The following is an 18,199-nucleotide window of genomic DNA, read 5'->3' as shown; positions in this document are numbered from 1 at the left end:
GCAGTATAATACCACCATAGCTAACAAAACAGGTTCTGCTCAATGCTAAGTAAAGGGGCAGAGCTCTGTGAACTCCTCTCCCCTGGAGATCTCATGGCTATGGCATACATGAGCTCATAGCAACTGTTGTTACCTGTACAAAAACCTACACAGATCAGACCTGTTAAAAATTCCCTTACAGGAGCTGGAGAGATGACTCAGTGATTGGGAGCACTTGCTGTCCATGCCTGGGACTCAGCTTCGGTCCCTAACCCACAGATGGCAACCAATACCTGTGGCTCCAATGCCAAGGTGTACAGTTGCCCTTTTCTGGTCTCCCTGGGCACCAGGCATGCACTTGGTGCACATTCATACATGTAACACATGCAAGCAAAACACTGATACACATGACAAAACCCAAATACATCTTTTAACAACTTCTATCATGGAGTAGGAATAAAATCCCCAAGCTGGGGAGCTACTGGCAGCTGGTGGCTGCCACGGGACAGGGAGCCGGTGGAAGATTGCCCATGCCCTAATGGATGACCTCACACCTGTATGAATGTGGGCAAAACTGATCAGACATAATGGATTAAATAATACAGACATATAAAATGTATACTTTAGCATACATCTGGTGAAAAATATCCATCGATCTACTATTTTAAAGGGTTGTTTTCACATGCGGGGGTGGGGTTGTACACATGAGGACAGGGATGTCAGAGGCCAGAAAAGGGCATCAGATCCTCTGAAGCTGTGATTACAAGGGTTTGCAAACTGCCTACAGGGGGTCTCAGGACCAAATTCAGGCTCTCTGCAAGAGCAGCAGGCATTCTTAACTGCAGAGCCTCCTCTTCAGCCCCCACCTACTATTTTTGTTAAACAGGAAGGATTTCTCTAGGTTCATGACTTCATTATATATCTATTATTAAAGGTAAACTATAGGGCCAGGGAGGTGACTCTGTCAGCAAAATGCTTGCCTTGCAAGCCCGAGGGCCCGAGTTTGAACCCCAGAAGCGACACGCTTAGTAAGCTGAATGTGGTGACCTGCGCCTGTAACCCCAGCACTGGGGAGGCAGAGACGGGCAGACCAGTCAGTCCAGTCTACTTGGTGGATTTCAGGCCAGCCAGAGACCCTGCCTCAGGAAACAAGGTGGACAGTGACTGAGGGGCGACAGCTGAGGCCGGCCTCTGACCTCCACACGCATGCAAGTCCACCACGCACACGTGCACGAAGACCCGTGTATACACACAAAAATACACGCACACGTGCACGAAGACCCGTGTATACACACAAAAATACACACTTACTCACCCTACAGAGGGGAGGGGCTGAAATGAGCTCCGAGTGATGAAAAGCACACACAGCTGTGCAGATGCACACTTACGCTTTTTGCCCACCACACACACTGCGCACACCGAGAGGTTACACACACCTCATCCGACTTCCAGCACCGCTCCTGATTTGATGAGCGCAGACTCACTTTCTCAGGAGAACACTGGCTTCTCTGCTTTACCTTATCCTATTAGCCGACCGTTAATCACGACAGAACGATCTTTTGAAAACAACAGAACCCAGAACTACAAAAAAAATTTACAGTTCCATTATCTTCTGAAATACAGGCAGCAAAAACATGAAAGAAAAAAAACCTATCTATTTAGAAATTATAGCTTAATAATTTTTTTCTGTATGTGTGTTCATGTGTGTGAAGGCCAGAGGTGACATTAGATACCTTCCTCCAATGCTCTCAACTTTATGATGTTTTTAGGGACAGGGTTGCCGATGTTCTGCAAATATCAGAGACTACAAATGCCCCACCAGCTGCCTCTCTTTGTCCACTGCACACGGGCAGGGACTGTGCTATATGAATATACTTCCAGTGGTTGTATTTGTTAAATTCTACCTTGTATTATTCTAAATACGTATTGTGTTTTAATTAGGTATTTGTGTGTTGTCTGTGTGTGTCTGTGTAGGTATGTGCACAGGAGTGCAGGTCCCCACAGAGGCCAGAGAACGGTGTCACGTGTCTGTGTAGTTGTGTGCAGGTCCCCACAGAGACCAGAGGATCGTGTCACGTGTCTGTGTAGTTGTGTGCACAGGAGTGCAGGTCCCCACAGAGGCCAGAGGAGGGTGTCAGCTCTCCTGGAGCTTGCTTTGGTGAGTTAGACAGGTAGTTGTGATTTGCTCAGGGTGAGTGCTGGAACTGAACCTGGGTCCCCCGGAAGGGCAGTACTTGCCCTTAGTTACTGTCCTCTCTTTGGCCTCATGCTTCATATCTTTACCTGTGGTCTGGTTTCCCACATAGCTGCATAAGGCTAAGATGCATCCCTCCCAAAGGCCACAGAGAGAAGCAGCTCAGAATAGCACGTTGCCCCTCTGGCTGCTTGCCTGGTGGAAGGTTCCTCCGTAGGCTGACAGGGCTTAATACTGTCCTTGCACGGGGCTGTTTAGCCTCTTCCATCAGACACTGGATGAAAAAGACAGAGGAAACACAAGAGGACCCCGAGGTTCATTAGGAAACTATTCAGTGGAGTTAAAAAATTTTTAACCTGAATTCAAAATGAGAGTTAGGGGCAGCGTGGAGTTTTCTAGCATCCAAAAATGACATTTTCCAAGTGACATTCAGGGCCGAGTAAAGTGACCGCTGCACGGTATGAGGACCAGCGTCTAGAGCCCCAGCGTGCACTTTAGAATCAGGTGTGACGGGGTGCAACATAGTCTTAGTCCTGGGGAGGTGGAGACAAGTGCATCCTTGAGGGTTGCTGAGCACCAGCCTAGCCCAGCTGCTGAGCACCAGCTTCGGTGAGAGGATAAGGAGGAGATCTATAGAAAGACCCCCGACAGTGACCTCTGAACTCCACACACAATTGCATATGTACCCGCATGCACACGTGCAAACAACATATGAGCACACACAGATGAACATAATGGCTGATGTCTGGGATGCTATTCTAATTCCTGACAGGAAAGCTCACAGAAGTGGATGGGGAGTCAGTGACAGGACACTGGCCGGGGCCAGCCGGTGCGGTCAGCGCCCATCAGTGGGACGGGATCAGCCGGTGCAGTCAGCGCCCAGGAAGGGTCAGCTCCTATGGCCACGGCTCAGACGACGGGGCTCTACAGCCTATCTTGAGGATTGCACAATGGTTCTTCACTTTTAGGATGAGGGTATTTAGCAACTGCCCGCGCCTCCGCACCCTCATCCACTACATAAGCAGCTGCTGACCCCCAGAACAGTTGATACAAACTACCATGCTTTGGTGAGGGTGAGAAGAACTGGCAGTCCCACTCACTCACACAGGGCCAAGGATAGAAGAGGACAAACCGGCAGCATCTGCTCTAACCCATCCCCAGGTGGGACCAGCAAGTCCGTGCTTGGTCAGATATACATTGAATTCCACAGGCAATGGGTGGTCCACGCCACACGCATGCATGCAGCATGTTGCCCAAACTCAGAAACAGAACAAGAAATGGACTCCAAGACTAGAGAGAAGGCTCGGCAGTTAAGGGCACTTGATCGGGGCTCAGTTCCCCTCACCCACATCAGGTGGCTCGCAGCCATCTCTAACTCCAGCTCCATGGCGTATGACGCCCTCTTCTGGCCTCTGAGGGCACTGCCCTCATGCATGTACCCACAAAAATCCAAAGACATACACATAATTTAAAATGAAAATAAATTATTTTAAAAAATAAGAAAGAGGAGGAAACCAGATTCCAAAGAGGATCCACTGTGTGATTCTATTTACAGGGTCGGAAACAGGCAAAGTGCACTGTTCCCAGAAGTCAGGAGTGGCAGAATCCTGGGGGGGGGGGGGGGACTAAGGACGAGCAGAGGCTCTTTGGGGCTTTGGCCATTTTCTTCCTCCAGCTTGGGTGCTGGTGACACAGGTGTGGCTGTCTCTGCTTTGTGGGTGGCACCAGGTTTCTGCTGCCTCCTGGCATGGAGACCTCAGCTTATCAACAGCTGGCTGGAAGCAGCGGGGATCTCCTTCCCCTCTCTCTCTCTCTCTCTCTCTCTCTCTCTCTCTCTCTCTCTCTCTCTCTCTCTCTCTCTCTCCCCGTCTCTCTCAACTTCAGAGCTCTACCTGAGACTCAATTCACTTTAGCAATAAAGTTGCCCTTTCCCCCACAAAAGCACACATATCCGTCCTGTGACATAAAATGAAGCTTCCCCTCCCCCACTGAATTCGGAGTCATGAAAAGCTCTGCTAATGCTACCAAACAAAATCTGCTTTTGGTATAGTTAAGGTTAATGGTGGTCACTATTTAACAGCCTGCCTATTGTAATTATGTTCTTTTTTTCCTTCCTTCCTTTCTCCCTCCATCCATTCCCCCCCCATTTACTTCTGCTATTGGGGGTTTGAACTCTGGGCCCCAAGCATGCTAAGCAAATTCACGGGCTCTGAGCTACATCAGTTTCCTCCCCTACCCCTTTACTTATGCATTGACTTTTTCATTTGGAGACAGCGTCTTGCTAAGTTACTTGGGCTGGCTCTGAAATGTGTAGCCCAGAAAGGCTTTTCCTGCTTCAGCTCCCAGGTAGCTGGGGTGACAGGCCCGTGTCACCAGGCTAGGCTCGTGTTTCCTTATTACTCTGGCTTTCTTGGGACCTCCAGGCATTCTGGAGCCTTCCTGACTCCGTGAACACTCTTCTTACATTGGCTCATACTTGAAGGGCAAACGCAAAGAAAGGCCACATTGTGTGATCACTGGACCAATTCCAGTTCTGCTGATGACGGGCCTCAAATGTACAAGCACTATGTGACCCTGGTCACAGAGACAGCCCCAGCCACAGGGTAGAGGCTAGCACTCTGTCTGACCCCTGACCAGATGGACCCAGCTTGGAGAGTCTAGAAAATCCTGGCCTAGAGAGGATATCTTGGGGTTGTTCACACCTGTCCCTTGTCAAAGCAGTGGGGAGGGTGACACACAGGGATGGGACAGGATGGACATAAAACACATGACAGAACACACAGTGTCTTGCTGAAGACAAAGTACAGAGACCCCCAACTTACAAGAAAATGAGATGATTTCTCCCTGAGAATTACTGGCCTGTGAGAAGCAGCACTTGCTGCTGTCCAGGACACAAGCGATTTGACCCTATATGTACATGAGTCACTTCCGTCTCAGGAAGCAGCAGTCGGCAGCCAGACTCACAGCCTCTGAAGAGCCCTGCCACACCAAGCAAAGACCAAGCGAAGAAGAGTCGGAACAAAGACAGGACCAGTCTCCAATGACCTTCTGGCAAATTTTTATTGATTCCTTAAGCCAAACTGCCTTTTCTGTTCTTGATGGTCAACCCCCCCCCCAAAAAAAAAGAAAGAAAGAAGAAGAGAAAGAAAGAAGGAAAAGAAAAGGAAAGAAAAGAAAAGAAAAAAGAGAAAAGAAAGAAAAAAGCAATGTCGTTTGACGGAACAAACTCCAAGGTTCTCTTCTACAAGGTTTCTCGACTGCCCTGAGTGAGGTATGAGCATCACGCTGGCTTCTCTGTCCACTCTGTTCTGACTGGAAAAGAGAGTCCCTTGCTGACAGGAAGGCAGGAAATGTGTCAAGTCATATCTCTCAAACGTCCTTCCCACCCTAACATCCAAGACTTGGTGACCGTAAGCACTAAGGAGTCAGTGTGGTTGGAGGTTGGCAGCCAAGGGTAGACAGGTCTGTGCTTAGCCACCAGGAAGAGCCAAGCTGGGTGACTTCTGGTCCATGACCTCTCTGCATCCAATCTTTGCGGTATGGGCATAGTGATACCACCTTATGGCATCCAGTGAGTGCTGAGCTCAGCCCGATCACAAAAGCAGGTGGTTTCAGGGCTGACACCTTGATGTGGCTCAGTTACTTCATTTTAATGGAAAAATCTAATAGAAATCACTGGGGGGGGGGGAGACTAGAACCCGAGAAGAACCCCTGGGGAAGAAGGAAGGGAGGCTGTGATGTGCTATGCCACCTGCTGGTCCTGTTATGTCTTCAGGAGTCTCAGTCCACTGTACCTGGCTGTACACAAGTCAGTATGAACACACTCAGCAGGGACCATCCATTAGGAGCTGGCAGCCCTCCTTACCGCCTCCTGCTGGAGCCATCGGGTAAAAAGCACACACTTAGGCCATGGGCTCAGCCTACGGGAGTCGCCCTCCCATCTCCATATATCACGTCTATAGTCTACCATCTATCTCCCGTCTCTTCAGCAACCACACGAATTCCACTGCTTTACCTCCCCCACCTCACTCCACCCCACCCCATCCTACCTGTTAGCCTGTACCAGTCATCTGCCCCAGAAACCAGCCCTTCAGGAACAGAAAGAAATCTGAATTCCCAGGAATGTGGGGGGAAATCCTATAACCATCACTTCTTCCTTCTTTCCCTTTCCATCTCTCCCTTTCTTCCTTTAGTGGGTTCTTTAGCCCAGGGTAGACCTTGAACTTCTCATCCTTCTGCCTCGATTTACCGAACATTGATATTGCAGGTCTGCCCCCTCACAGTTCACTTACACAATGCTGAGGATCAAACCCAGACTCCGAGCACACTAGGCAAACACTCACCAACTGAGCTTCGTCTCCAGATCCCCTAACCAACCCTGTCCTCTCCATTATTCCAGCTGAAAACGCATTTAACGGAAGGAAGCACTGGGCTCTGAGGGCCCAGAAGAATGTCACCTTGTAGCATCCTTTGATCCCTGGAAGATGGTGACCAATAAACACTTTCTGGAAGTGGGGTGGTGCTGTATTTGAACCTCTTTGCAAAGTTAATAGCACTTACAGACTTGGGTGTTGATGCTGCCCCTTTAAGGACTTGGTTTCCCTACATGCTTTGTGTCTCAGAACATCGGTCATGAGATTTGCATGGAGCATAGCTTGTCTATAAACTTCTAATATTGATTGCATTCATACCCCTGACAGCCGTGAGCAGCTGAGGCAGAAACACATTTTTAGCTCTGACAACAGACACCACTCTGTCCTACACACATCTATCCAGGTCTCCAGGAACACCGATCTTCACCTTCAACCAGAGGGTGCACCTCCAGCACTAGCCACGAAGTCTTCCAAGTCAGCGGCATCTCTACGCTGGCTGGCAAGCGGTACTTTCCTCAGAAACTTTATACCTTTTCTCTCTCTTATTAACTTTCCTTGGGTTTAGGACCTGGGGAAGCATGCTCATTTCCAGAGAATTCTGGGAAGGATTTGCCTCTCAGGCCAGCCTCCAGCACCCCTGCTGAATCCTGAAGACCCTTTCTCTAGTGTCCTCACTTATTCAGTTTTCCATGAAGCAACGGGGTCCCTGAACCCCCGCCCCTTACACCCAGGGGCTTTGTTCTGCACACTCGGCTGTTCCCTGAAACCTGCCTGCCTGTGATCACAACGCTGCCTGCCCCATGTCCCAGCGTTTCCATGACCTGAACAATCTGACGGTTGATTCCAACTGTAATGTGACACAATCTACATTTACCTATGGAGAGAAGGATTTTCTGGATTAGCGACTTTTAACCTGTGGGTCGAGACTCCTTTGGGGATCAAACAAGCCTTTCACAGGGGTTACAGCAGAAAATTATAGCTATGAAGTAGCAATGAAATAATTTTATGGTTGGAGTCACCACAACATGAGGAACCGTATTAAAGGGTCACAGCGTTAGGGAAGTTGAGAACCACTGATCTAGATTAAAGCCTGCATGCATAGCTGTGAGGGGTTGTCTGGGTCGCATTAATTGTACAAGAAGAACACACCGCAAGTGGGCAGCACCATTCCTTGGTTTGGGGCCCTGGACTGAGTGATGGAGGCAGCTAGCTGAACACTAGCAGATATCATTAGTTTCTCTCTGCTGTTCACTGTGGCTGTGATGTGACTGGCTGCTCCAAGTTCTTGCCTTGATTTCCCCCAAACAATGAACTGAAACCTGGAATTATAAGCCTGATAGACCCCCATAATGTATCTGTGTGTGTGCATATGCATGCATGTGTGCCTGCACACATGGGAACATGTAAACACAGAAGAAAGAGGGGAGGGAGGGAGGAAGGAGGAAGGGAGGGACGGACGGAAGGACGGAGGGACGGAGGTCATGAGCTCTGGCCTCAGGCCTGAGTCACAGGGAGGCAGCTGCTGGCCCTGCATCCAAGACCCACTTCTCAGAGCAGGGACGTCCACAGGAACAAGGAAAACTTCGGTGTACCAGCTGCATAGAGCAGAGGGATAGCTGGGTTACTGTGGCTGAAGAAAGCTGTGTTTACTAATGGCTCCAGGGAAGCATCTCTCCACCACCCCTGGAGGCCAGTTCTCGGCCATACTCAGTGCCAGAGAAAGGCGGGCCAGAGGACTGGGTGCGAAAGGTCAGCCTTGAATGAGAGCCACAAAAGCTTTATCAGGGCTCAACAGCTGAGCTGCTGACATTTGCAATGAGAAAGTAAATAAAGATCAGGATGCACAGAGCAGGCCTTAGAAAACCGCTCCTAATGACTGCAGAAGAGCCAGCCAGAGCCTCCCCGTCAGCCCCCATATTCAGAGATTAAAAAGCAAAGCACAGTACTGGTGTGGCCCTTCTGCGTGGAAACACTCCCCTGAGCCCTGCCAACATGCCCTGGAGGAAAGTGTGTCAAAGATGTGGCACACACTATGAAGGAGGCCGTTCAAAAGTCACGTGTCCAGCTGGGGCTGCAGCTTGGTGGCAGAGCCCCTGCCTAGCACACACATATTCTAATCCCAAGAGAAGCCATGTGTCATTTGAAGGTCAGAATGCGTTTGGTCCACCTTTGCCAGCAGAGAAACACGGAAGGCTTCCTTCTGTCTGGTGGCACACACAGATCCCTTGCCAATATGGCGTGCACGTGGCACACTTTCCTTCTGAAAGGCTTTGCGGTCAATGCTGCTCTCTTCTCGCTGAGACGACTCAGCAATTACCCTAGATTTACAGGTGTGACAGAACACACTGAGACTGACATATAGGTGGGGGAGGGGTGGGGACTGAGTGTTCTGGGGCTGGGGGTGTGGCTCAGCTCCTGGAGCGCTTGCCTAGCAGGATCTGAGCCCTGGCTTTCCTTCCACATGAACAGGGTGTGGTCACACACACACACACACACACACACACACACACACACAGTCCTAGCAATCAGAAGGTGGAGGCAGAGGGTCCAGAAGTTCAAGGTCACCCATTATCCTCAGCTAGAGAGCGGATTCAGAGGCAGGAGGGTACTTGAATCCTGTCTTTAAAAAAAGCAGTGCAGCAAGAGGGCTTGGTGGGGAGAGGCACTTGCAGCCGAGCTGGAAAACCTGCACTTGACCCCAGAATACACATGACAGAAGGAGAGAACTAACTCCAGCGAGCTGTCCTCTGACCTCCAGATGTGGCACATGTGCATAGACAGGCACACAGACAGACACACAGACCCACACACATAAACACACACACACACACACACTAAAAATAAATATAATTTTAAAAAAGGACTCACTCCACCCTGATTGAGAAGAAAGGTTTCCCTTTTAATCTTACAAGTCCTAAACTGCTTAGCCAGGCATCTATGGCCACACTAATTAATTAAAATATTGGCAAAGCTCAAAACATTACGCCAGTTAAAACACCTGGGTGTCCACTGTCTTAGGGTTTTTATTGCTGTGAAGAGACACATGACCATCGCAACTCTTATAAGGAAAACATTTAATTGGGGTGACTCGATTACTGTGCAGTCCATTATCATCATGAAGGGAGCATGGCAGCGTGCAGGCAGACATGATGCTGGAGCTAAGAGTGCTACATCTTACAGGCAACAGGGAGTCAACTAAGACACTGGGCAGTATCCTGAGCGTAGGCAACCTCAAAGCCTACCCTTGTAGTGACACACTTCCTCCAACAAGGCCATACCCACCTCCTAATAGTGTCACTCCCTGAGATTATGGGTATTGTGGGATAATGTTCTTGTACACTGTAAAGATTTGTCACTTGCATTGGTTTAATAAAATACTGATTGGCCAGTAGCCAGGCAGGAAGTATAGATGGGGGTGATCAGACTAGGAGAATTCTTGGAAGAGGAAAGGCAGAAACACAGTCACCCACAAGATGCAGAGGAAGCAAGATAAGAATGACTTACTGAGAAAAGATACCAAGCCATGTGGCTAAACATAGATAAGAATTATGGGTTAATTTTAATTGTAAGAACTAGTTAATAATAATCTGAGCTAATAGGCCAAACGGTTTATAATTAATATAGGACTCTGTGGTTTTGTTTTTGTTTTTTTTTTTTTTTTTGACTGAACAGCTGAGGGACTGGGTGGGACAGAAACTTCCATCTACATATGAGGGCAAATTACATTCAAACTACCACATCCACATTATGCAAAGGTAGCAGTAGAGTAGCAAGGCACTTAAGATGTCATTTTTGGAACATTTCAAGGTACAACCAATATAAAAACCATGAGGACATTCTGCATTCCATTATCACGTTTGATCCTTTCAATCCTGCATGTGTTTTCTAGAGTATATTCCTCTTGGGACAAGAAGCACTTGAAATGCAGAAGGCATGCATGGTCGGTAGCTATGGTATCATTCACCACACATGGACACAAACCCTGTAACTCTCCCACCCCTGAGCACACAGCAGGCATTAGACATCACAGTGCTGGGGTTTCCAGCATGGCCCCCATTTCATCCATTCTGCTCTAGGGTCACACCAAGGACAGTGGTTACCATCCTCTCTCCACATGACTCTAAGTAGGTTTGAATCCACCTCTCACTGTGAGAACCTGAGAGGATCTGTGGAGCTTCAGCTTCTCCGATTTGTAAACAAATAAGAACAAGTCTTCCCCAGGGTTGTGGGGGAAGGGGGCAAGGGTCAAAGCATCACAGTATTAGCTGCCATTAGGACAGCGAAAGCAGGATTGCCAGGAAGGGGTTTCCCTACCACAGGCTGCCAGTCCTGATTGGGTGTTGGAGATACATTCCCTTCCCTATCACCTACCCAAGAGGCTCCCTGCTCCCTGACCTGTGTCTAAATCTGCCTGGAAATTCCTAAGGCTTAGATGCCTTCTGTTTCAGGAAGTCTGCTTGGCCTCTCCCACCTTATACAGATCACAGCACTCCTGTGGGACTCTGCTCTGCCTCTGGAATCTTCCTCAAGGACAAAGGCCTTTACTCCATTATGAATTCTTCTCTTCTCCTCCCCTGTGGATTACCTCCCTTCTCCCCAGAGGCTCCTGACATTCAGAACCAAGATCCTGAAGCGCATGAATGAATACCCAACAGCTTTGCTGTAATATATTTGGCCTTTCCATTATTAACAGAATGCCAGCAATAAAGAGGAGATCTAAGAACCAAAATCTCACAAGGCCCACTCTGGCTGTGAGACTGAGTCTCTCTCTGCTCCATCCCCTTTCCACTCCCTGGGGTCTCCTGCCTCATACAGGGCCCTGAGTTCTTCACATGTTTTTCCACTGGCTGGGCTTTCTCCCACCATATGGACATTCTCAAACCAAGCAGAGTCAGCCTCTCATGCTACCACAGAACGCACTGGCTCTGCCCCCAGAGTTACCATCCTGAGTGTATGTCTATGCACATGTGTGTGTGCCTGTGTATATGTATGTGCACGTATGCGTGCTTGTGTGTGTATATATGTATGTGCTTGTATGTGTATGTGCACATGTGTATGTGCTTGTGTATGTGTACATGTATGTGCTTGTATATGTATGTACACATGTGTGCTTATATATGTGCACTATGTGTGGGCATACATATGCTTATGTGTGTGTGCGTTTGCATGTGTGCACACATGTATGTGCTTGTGCATGCGCTGGTGGTACATGTGTGTGTGGAAGCTACAGGTGTTTCTGCAAGGTCAACTGCAAGTGTTTCTCAAGAACTTGGGACAGGGTTTCTCACTGGCCTAGAACTCACTAAGTGGGTTATGCTGGCTGGCCAATGAGTCCCAGAGATCTACCTAGTTCCATCTCCCCATTTCTGGGAGGTTACAAGTCTCCATGTCCAGCATTTTTCTAATGTGGGTCCTGGGGTTTGAACTCAGGTCCTCGGGCTTACATGGCAAGCACTTTATTGACTGAGCTATTTCCCCACCCCGCAGACTGATCTTTCACAGAAGGTGACTGGCTGGCTAACCTTGCAGCACCCTCCTCCAGAAATGACAGACTCATTAACCAAAGATGTTAATGCTACAGTTGACACAAATCTCAAGAGCAAGGACAGCCAGGGAGGAAGTGTGGGCAGCAGATGCACTAGGAACAGAGGTTTACCAGAAACGACAAGGTATCCATGTTTTAACTGGGTACAGGCAAGCTTTAAAAGCAGATGTAACAGGGCTGTGGTTAATCCATCACACCAACTGTGGCATCCCAAACAGTGGGCAGTGAAGACAAAGGAGCTTCACTTTCAGCAACAAAAACTTTTTAAAAATTTCATTTTGTGTCATAAAATTTTCATTTGTTTAAAATGAAAATGAATCTCTGATGGAAAAGAGCCTAATTCCTTTTATTAAATGTTGTGCTCTTTCCAATTTAGGAAATGGTGATTGAGGGGCCGGCAAGATGGCTTCGCAGGTAAAAGTGCTTTCTGCCACGTCTGAAGACGGGGACCCACCTGGCGGGATAGAGAACCAATTCCCACAAGTTGTCTAGTACCTCCTCATGTGTACACACTCTCTCCCATACTCTGTCTCCGTCTCCCCCTCCCTCCCTCCCTCCCTCCCTCCCTCTCTCTCTCTCTCTCTCTCTCTCTCTCTCACACACACACACACACACACACACACACACACACACACACACACGTTTCTACATTAGTTCCTCTTCTCACTGTGTTCTGATAAGAAACAACATGGGGTTGGAAGTGTTTATTTTGGCTTACAGTTCAAGGAAACGTAGGGAAGGCACGGCAGAGGTGGTCCCATTGCATCCACAGACAGGAATCAAAGAGTTAGCAGGAAGTAGGGCTGGGTTATAAAACCCAAAGTCTGCCCTCTAATGAGCTGTTTCCTTCAGAGAAGCTCTACTCCCTAAAGGTACCACAACTCTCCAAACAACACCAACTGGGAACCAAACACTTGCACCAAGAGGGGAGATTTCTCATTCAAACTACACATTCCTTCATTAACGCTGACACCACACAGCTGCTGGCGAGAGGTAGGAAACTCCTGGAGCCTGAGCTTGGAAGGTGGCCATTCGTGATGAATGGTTGGGTGGACAGATGAGTGGACAGGTGGGTAGGTGGGTCGGTGGGTGGGTGGGTTGGTAGATGGATGGATGGGTGGGTGGGTGGATGGATGGGTGGGTGGGTGGGTAGATGGATGGATGGGTGGGTGGATGAGTGGGTACATGGATGGGTGGGTGGGTGGGTTGGTAGATGGATGGATGGGTGGGTGGGTGGGTGGATGGATGGGTGGATGTGTGTACACACATGTGCACACATGCACCCACACACACCATCATTATTTTGGGGGTACCTGGCATTGTTCTGGGAGCCCAGTGGAGGCAAAAGCATGGCTGAACCACCCCCACTCCTAATCCCCCTCCACTGCAAGGTTCTGAATGCCAGAGACTGCTTGAACCCTAGCAACCCCCAGAACTTGTTACATCACTGCCTCTAGTCAGGGCATCTCACCTCTCTCGGTCTGCTTCCCACCCAAACCACACTGGGTCAGAAGCTGTGTGGGTTCCTGACCCAAGTACCGCACTGACCCCTCCCCCACCCTGAAATCAAACTGTAGGAAACACAAAGTGGACAAGCTACGGCCCCTGGCCATGGCCTTAGACGTGGTTATTGTTATACTACCTGAGGATCTTTCCTTCCAGAGGTCTAATTGACGCTTCCTGTAGATGACAAACCCCACTGCTGGGAAAACGCAAGCCACTGCCGACAGAGCTGGAGGTGCGGTGTCTTAACGCTAATTAATTTGTTATTCTCACTGCATCCTGTTTAGCAGAGCCCGGGCCCAGCAGCCCTTCAAGGCTCCGTCTGCTTGTCGTTCTTAAAGGGACCGACAGTAAAAGAAATCAGCGCAATGAATCAAGGGAAGATTAATAAATCTGATAATCCCTGAGTAGATGTGGACTTCCTGAACCTGTAGGCCAAGCCATAGCAGAGAGGAGAGAGCCCACTTAAGGGCTACCTCACCCTAAGGGTCCCATTAGCTGAGAGAACCTGGGGAAGTCTACAGTTTCCAGAAAACACTGGCTATCCTGCAACGACAGAGAGTGGGCGGGGTGCAGAGAGCATCTCCAGGCATGATTGCGTAAGTGCTACCTCTTGGCTTCCAAACATTAAGCCATGGACCAAACAGAGAGACTCCAAGGGGCTTGCAGAGCAGCGTGCGGAGGCCCTTAGTGCTGGGCCAGCACGTGGTGGCCCTCGGCACTGGGTGTGAACTGCTCTGCAGAAAGACAAGGGAAGTAAAGCTGATTGGTTACAGAGGGAGAGCTGGGCTCAGCATATGGACACTGCTCTGTCCAAATTGAGAGAAGACGGTGAAGTTCATGGAACAGGAGGTTGCTGTATTAAATTTGAAAAATGACTGTCCTAGTCAGTGTGTGCTGTCAACCTGTGACAGCCTAGAGTCACTGGAGAAGGAGGTCTCAACAGAGGCCTGCCCAGATCAGATTGGCCTGTGGGAATGACTGTGGGGGTTATTTTGATTATCTTCACTAATGTGGGAGGACTCAGTCCCATTGTGGGCAGCACCATTCCCTAGGCAGGTAGTCCTGGGCTGTATGAGAAAGCTAGCTCATCATGAGCCTGAGAGCAAGCCAGCCAGCAGTTCCTCCATGGCTCTGTCTGTGTTCTTGCCCTGCCCCTCCTTAATCACGGACTGTAACCTGTAAGCTGAAATAAACCCTTTCCTTCCTGAAGTCGCTTTTGGTCAAATATTGTGTCACAGCAACAGAAGGAAACTAGAACAATGGTGAGGAGAAAAACTAAGCCAAAACCAAGAGAACAATCATCAAGAAGCTAAAGATAAAGGCTTGAGAACAAGCCGGCCAGCACTCCATCATTCAAAGCCCAGAACATCATTCAAAGGCAGTCCACCGGGATAAAGTAATGGGAGCATGTGTTCAGATTTATGAAGGTGGTATCAGGAGAACCCAGGGTGACCCTCAACGTGAAGGCCAGGCCAGGAGAACTCAGAGTGACCCTCAACCTGAAGGCCAGGCCAGGAGAACCCAGGGTGACCCTCACCATGAAGGCCATGCCAGGAGAACCCAGGGTGACCCTCACCATGAAGGCCATGCCAGGAGAACCCAGGGTGACCCTCACCATGAAGGCCATGCCAGGAGAACCCAGGGTGACCCTCACCATGAAGGCCATGCCAGGAGAACCCAGGGTGACCCTCACTGTGGAGCAGAGGACTTGTGTTTTGCATTGGAAAATCTTGTCTTTTTATTTTCACTGCCTACATAATACCATGGGTGACAGTCAGATGTCCCCTTGGTTAGATCAGCTAGTAGCTACACCCCTAGCTGTGTCTGAGCCGGTGTCTCCAGAGTGGTGTGGCAGAGGAGAGAAGACCCACAGGGCTGTGCACTGTTGCCCAGGAAACACAGGAGCAGAGAAGCCTAGTGAGCGCTGGCTCACATCTTGCTCTCCTTCAGGACTGTGGGTACCCTGTGACCCTCAGCTCCATGCTCCCTCCGCCATGCCTCCCTGCCAGAATGGACTGCACCCCCAAACTGTGAGCCAAGTAAAACCTCTCCTTTCAAGTTGCTTTGAAATCAGTCAGCCCCTCTGTGTAAACTGGGAGTCACAATGGCAGAACTGCGAGGGTCCGTGAGGCAAATTCTGCATGCCCGGGGCAGGAGCAGCAGGATGCCCGGGGCAGGGCCAGCAGGATGTCTGCTTTCTCCTCCTTTTCTTCCTGGGACTTCTTCACCTTGATTTATATTTTCATACCATGTCTCCCACACCCCTGTTTGTGTCCTTCCCTTTCTGTCAGCACTGGAGAAGTGATCACTGTCACGGGGTAAACGCCACACCTGAGACCTGCCCTCTCAAACCCACAAAAACACAGCTGGTTGGGAGGAACAAGAATGAATTCAGCCTGAGACTGTGGAACTCTTGCACCGTGAGTTTTACATTCACTAAAGGAATTGCTAAGAATGAAATAATATTTCCTATAATATCATCTCCTCTATTCACTGCTTCTAAACCTCTCCCGGGCATCTTAAACACAAGCCACACGGAGATGACACAAACACTAGATGCCTGAAGTTTTGAGGTGATATTTGTGGCTCAGTAGCCAGACTCTTGCTAAGGCAATGCAGGTGTCACACCTGTGGGCCAGGCACCTGCTGTCACATGTCACTGGTTGTGGGAAACCCTCCAACAAAGGGTAGGGTGGCCACTCCACAAACCTAGGTGTGTGACTCTGACAGCTGAGCCCTGTGGCTCCCACGCGGTCAGGCAGAAGCCATCTCACCTTAGCCGTTCCTCCTCCTTCTTGCGGAGATTGAAGTCCCTCTGTACCACTTGGAGAACGTGTTCCGTCTCATCATCTGTCAGACCGGACAGGTCCAGCTTCCTCCCCATGGTCAGAGTTAAACACGGATGACGGAAATAGATCTGGAGAGGGAAAGGAGAGACCGCAGACTGGGGATGAGAACAAGTTCTGCGTGGATGGAATCCACCCTCCATTGACCCAGCGCTAAATGCCGTGTTTGGTGGAGGCACAAGCTAAGGCTGTATGCTCCTCTGAGCTCACACTTGCTGCTTCTGGATACCCCAGACCAGACTGCAGCCAGGAGGATGACCGAGCAACTGCCAGTTTCATGCTCTCAACTCTTAAATTAAAACAAAGATATCTGTCTGTCAGGCACAGTGTTGCACACCTGTGACCCCAGCAACTGGGAGTAGGCAGAGTGATCAGGAGTTTAAGGCCATCCTGGGCTATGGAGTGAACTCTAGGCTAGCATGGGATACCACAGGAAGGAGGAAAGAAAGTAAGAAGGGAGGGAGGGAGGGAGGAAGGAAACCAAACCAGCAACAACAGAAAATCTATCCTTTCCATCAAAATAAAACACAGATTTCCACAAAGCACTGAAAAGCAATAATAGAGAATTTCTGTAGTTTGACAGGTTATTTACAGGTATTCTATTTAATTGCAAAATGAATTATAACATTTTCTTTAGATTGAGTAAAATTCTATGTACACTAGTTTTTTTCATACACATGTATTAAACAATTCTAATGCTCACTATATCCTATGAGCAGTCACTATCCACTTACAGATGAGGAAACAAGGCTTGCACTCACCCAGGGGTGACACCTGTGACCTGGTTGTCTCTTGGCCTCAGGGCCCTGGCCCTGTACACTCACCTCTCACCTAACAGAGGGCAATGTAAGGTCCTGAGTTTCTTGCCCCTCTTTCAGTATGTACTACTAGGAACACTAGGAACATCAGATTCCCTTATTTTGTGAGTGCATGTGTGTGTGTGCATGTGTGGCGTGTGTGTGTGTGTGTCTGTGTGTATCCCATGCTGGTGTAAGTGCCTTCAGAGGTCAGAGCAGAGTATCTGTTGGGGGGTGTTGGGTCTCCTAAAACTGGAATTATAGATGCCTGTGAGCTGCCAACTTGGGTGCTGGGAACTGAACTCAGGTCCTCTGGAAGAGCAGCCAGTGCTCTAACCACTGAGAGACCCCTTCTGACTTCTTAGTTGTTGATATTTGTTTGTTGTTTGTTTGTTTGTTTTGTTTTTAGAGCAAGTTCTTGCTATGGAGCTCTGGTCTATCTTCAGCTCACTACGTAGCCCAGACTGGCCTTGAGCTCACAGCAATACTCCTGCCTCAGACTCCTTATTGCTAGAGTTAGTCACACACCACCACTCCATTACCTGGTTGCTACTTTTCTTAACAAGTGGAGAAAACAGAGTGACTTTCGTCCTAAAGTCCCTTGTTAAGTAAGTGATTTAAAATCATGTGACAGAATAATACAAACTAATCTTCAGATTTCACCACAAATCACGATGGGAATTTGAAGCATTCAAAAACTTCTCCCTCCAGTAATGCAACTTGATGAAACAAACCATCGACCCACTTTAGCCAAACAAACAACCTTGAGACCTGCAGGTCAGCAGAAGCCAAAGCAGTACAAAAGACTTGCCCAGGGAGGACACGGTCAGCCACCGCCTTCCGTCCACCCCAAGCCAGAAGAGTCCTGCAGTGGGCGCAGCAGAAACACGGGTGGATGTCTTTTTTAAACACCCCATTGAAGAGCTGGAAATGGCTCAGTGGGTAAGAGCACTGGCTGT

At 49.1% G+C, this 18,199-nt stretch overlaps 1 protein-coding gene across 2 annotated transcripts in view; it reads right to left on the bottom strand.

The window, feature by feature from the left end:
• The window catches only part of LOC119810211 (myosin VIIA and Rab interacting protein), a 130,054-nt gene extending 113,573 nt beyond the window's left edge, over positions 1-16,481 (bottom strand). For both annotated transcript variants that reach the window (XM_038323581.1, XM_038323582.1), the window contains exon 1: positions 16,372-16,481. In XM_038323581.1, coding sequence (XP_038179509.1) covers positions 16,372-16,481 — 110 coding nt within the window. The remainder of the gene's footprint in view (positions 1-16,371) is intronic.
• Between the last annotated feature and the right edge of the window lie 1,718 nt (positions 16,482-18,199).

Source organism: Arvicola amphibius, chromosome 3, assembly GCF_903992535.2.
Source record: "Arvicola amphibius chromosome 3, mArvAmp1.2, whole genome shotgun sequence".
Lineage (NCBI taxonomy): Eukaryota > Metazoa > Chordata > Mammalia > Rodentia > Cricetidae > Arvicola > Arvicola amphibius.
Note: the sequence above shows the minus strand (reverse complement) of the source record. Positions and strands in the feature narration are given on the sequence as shown.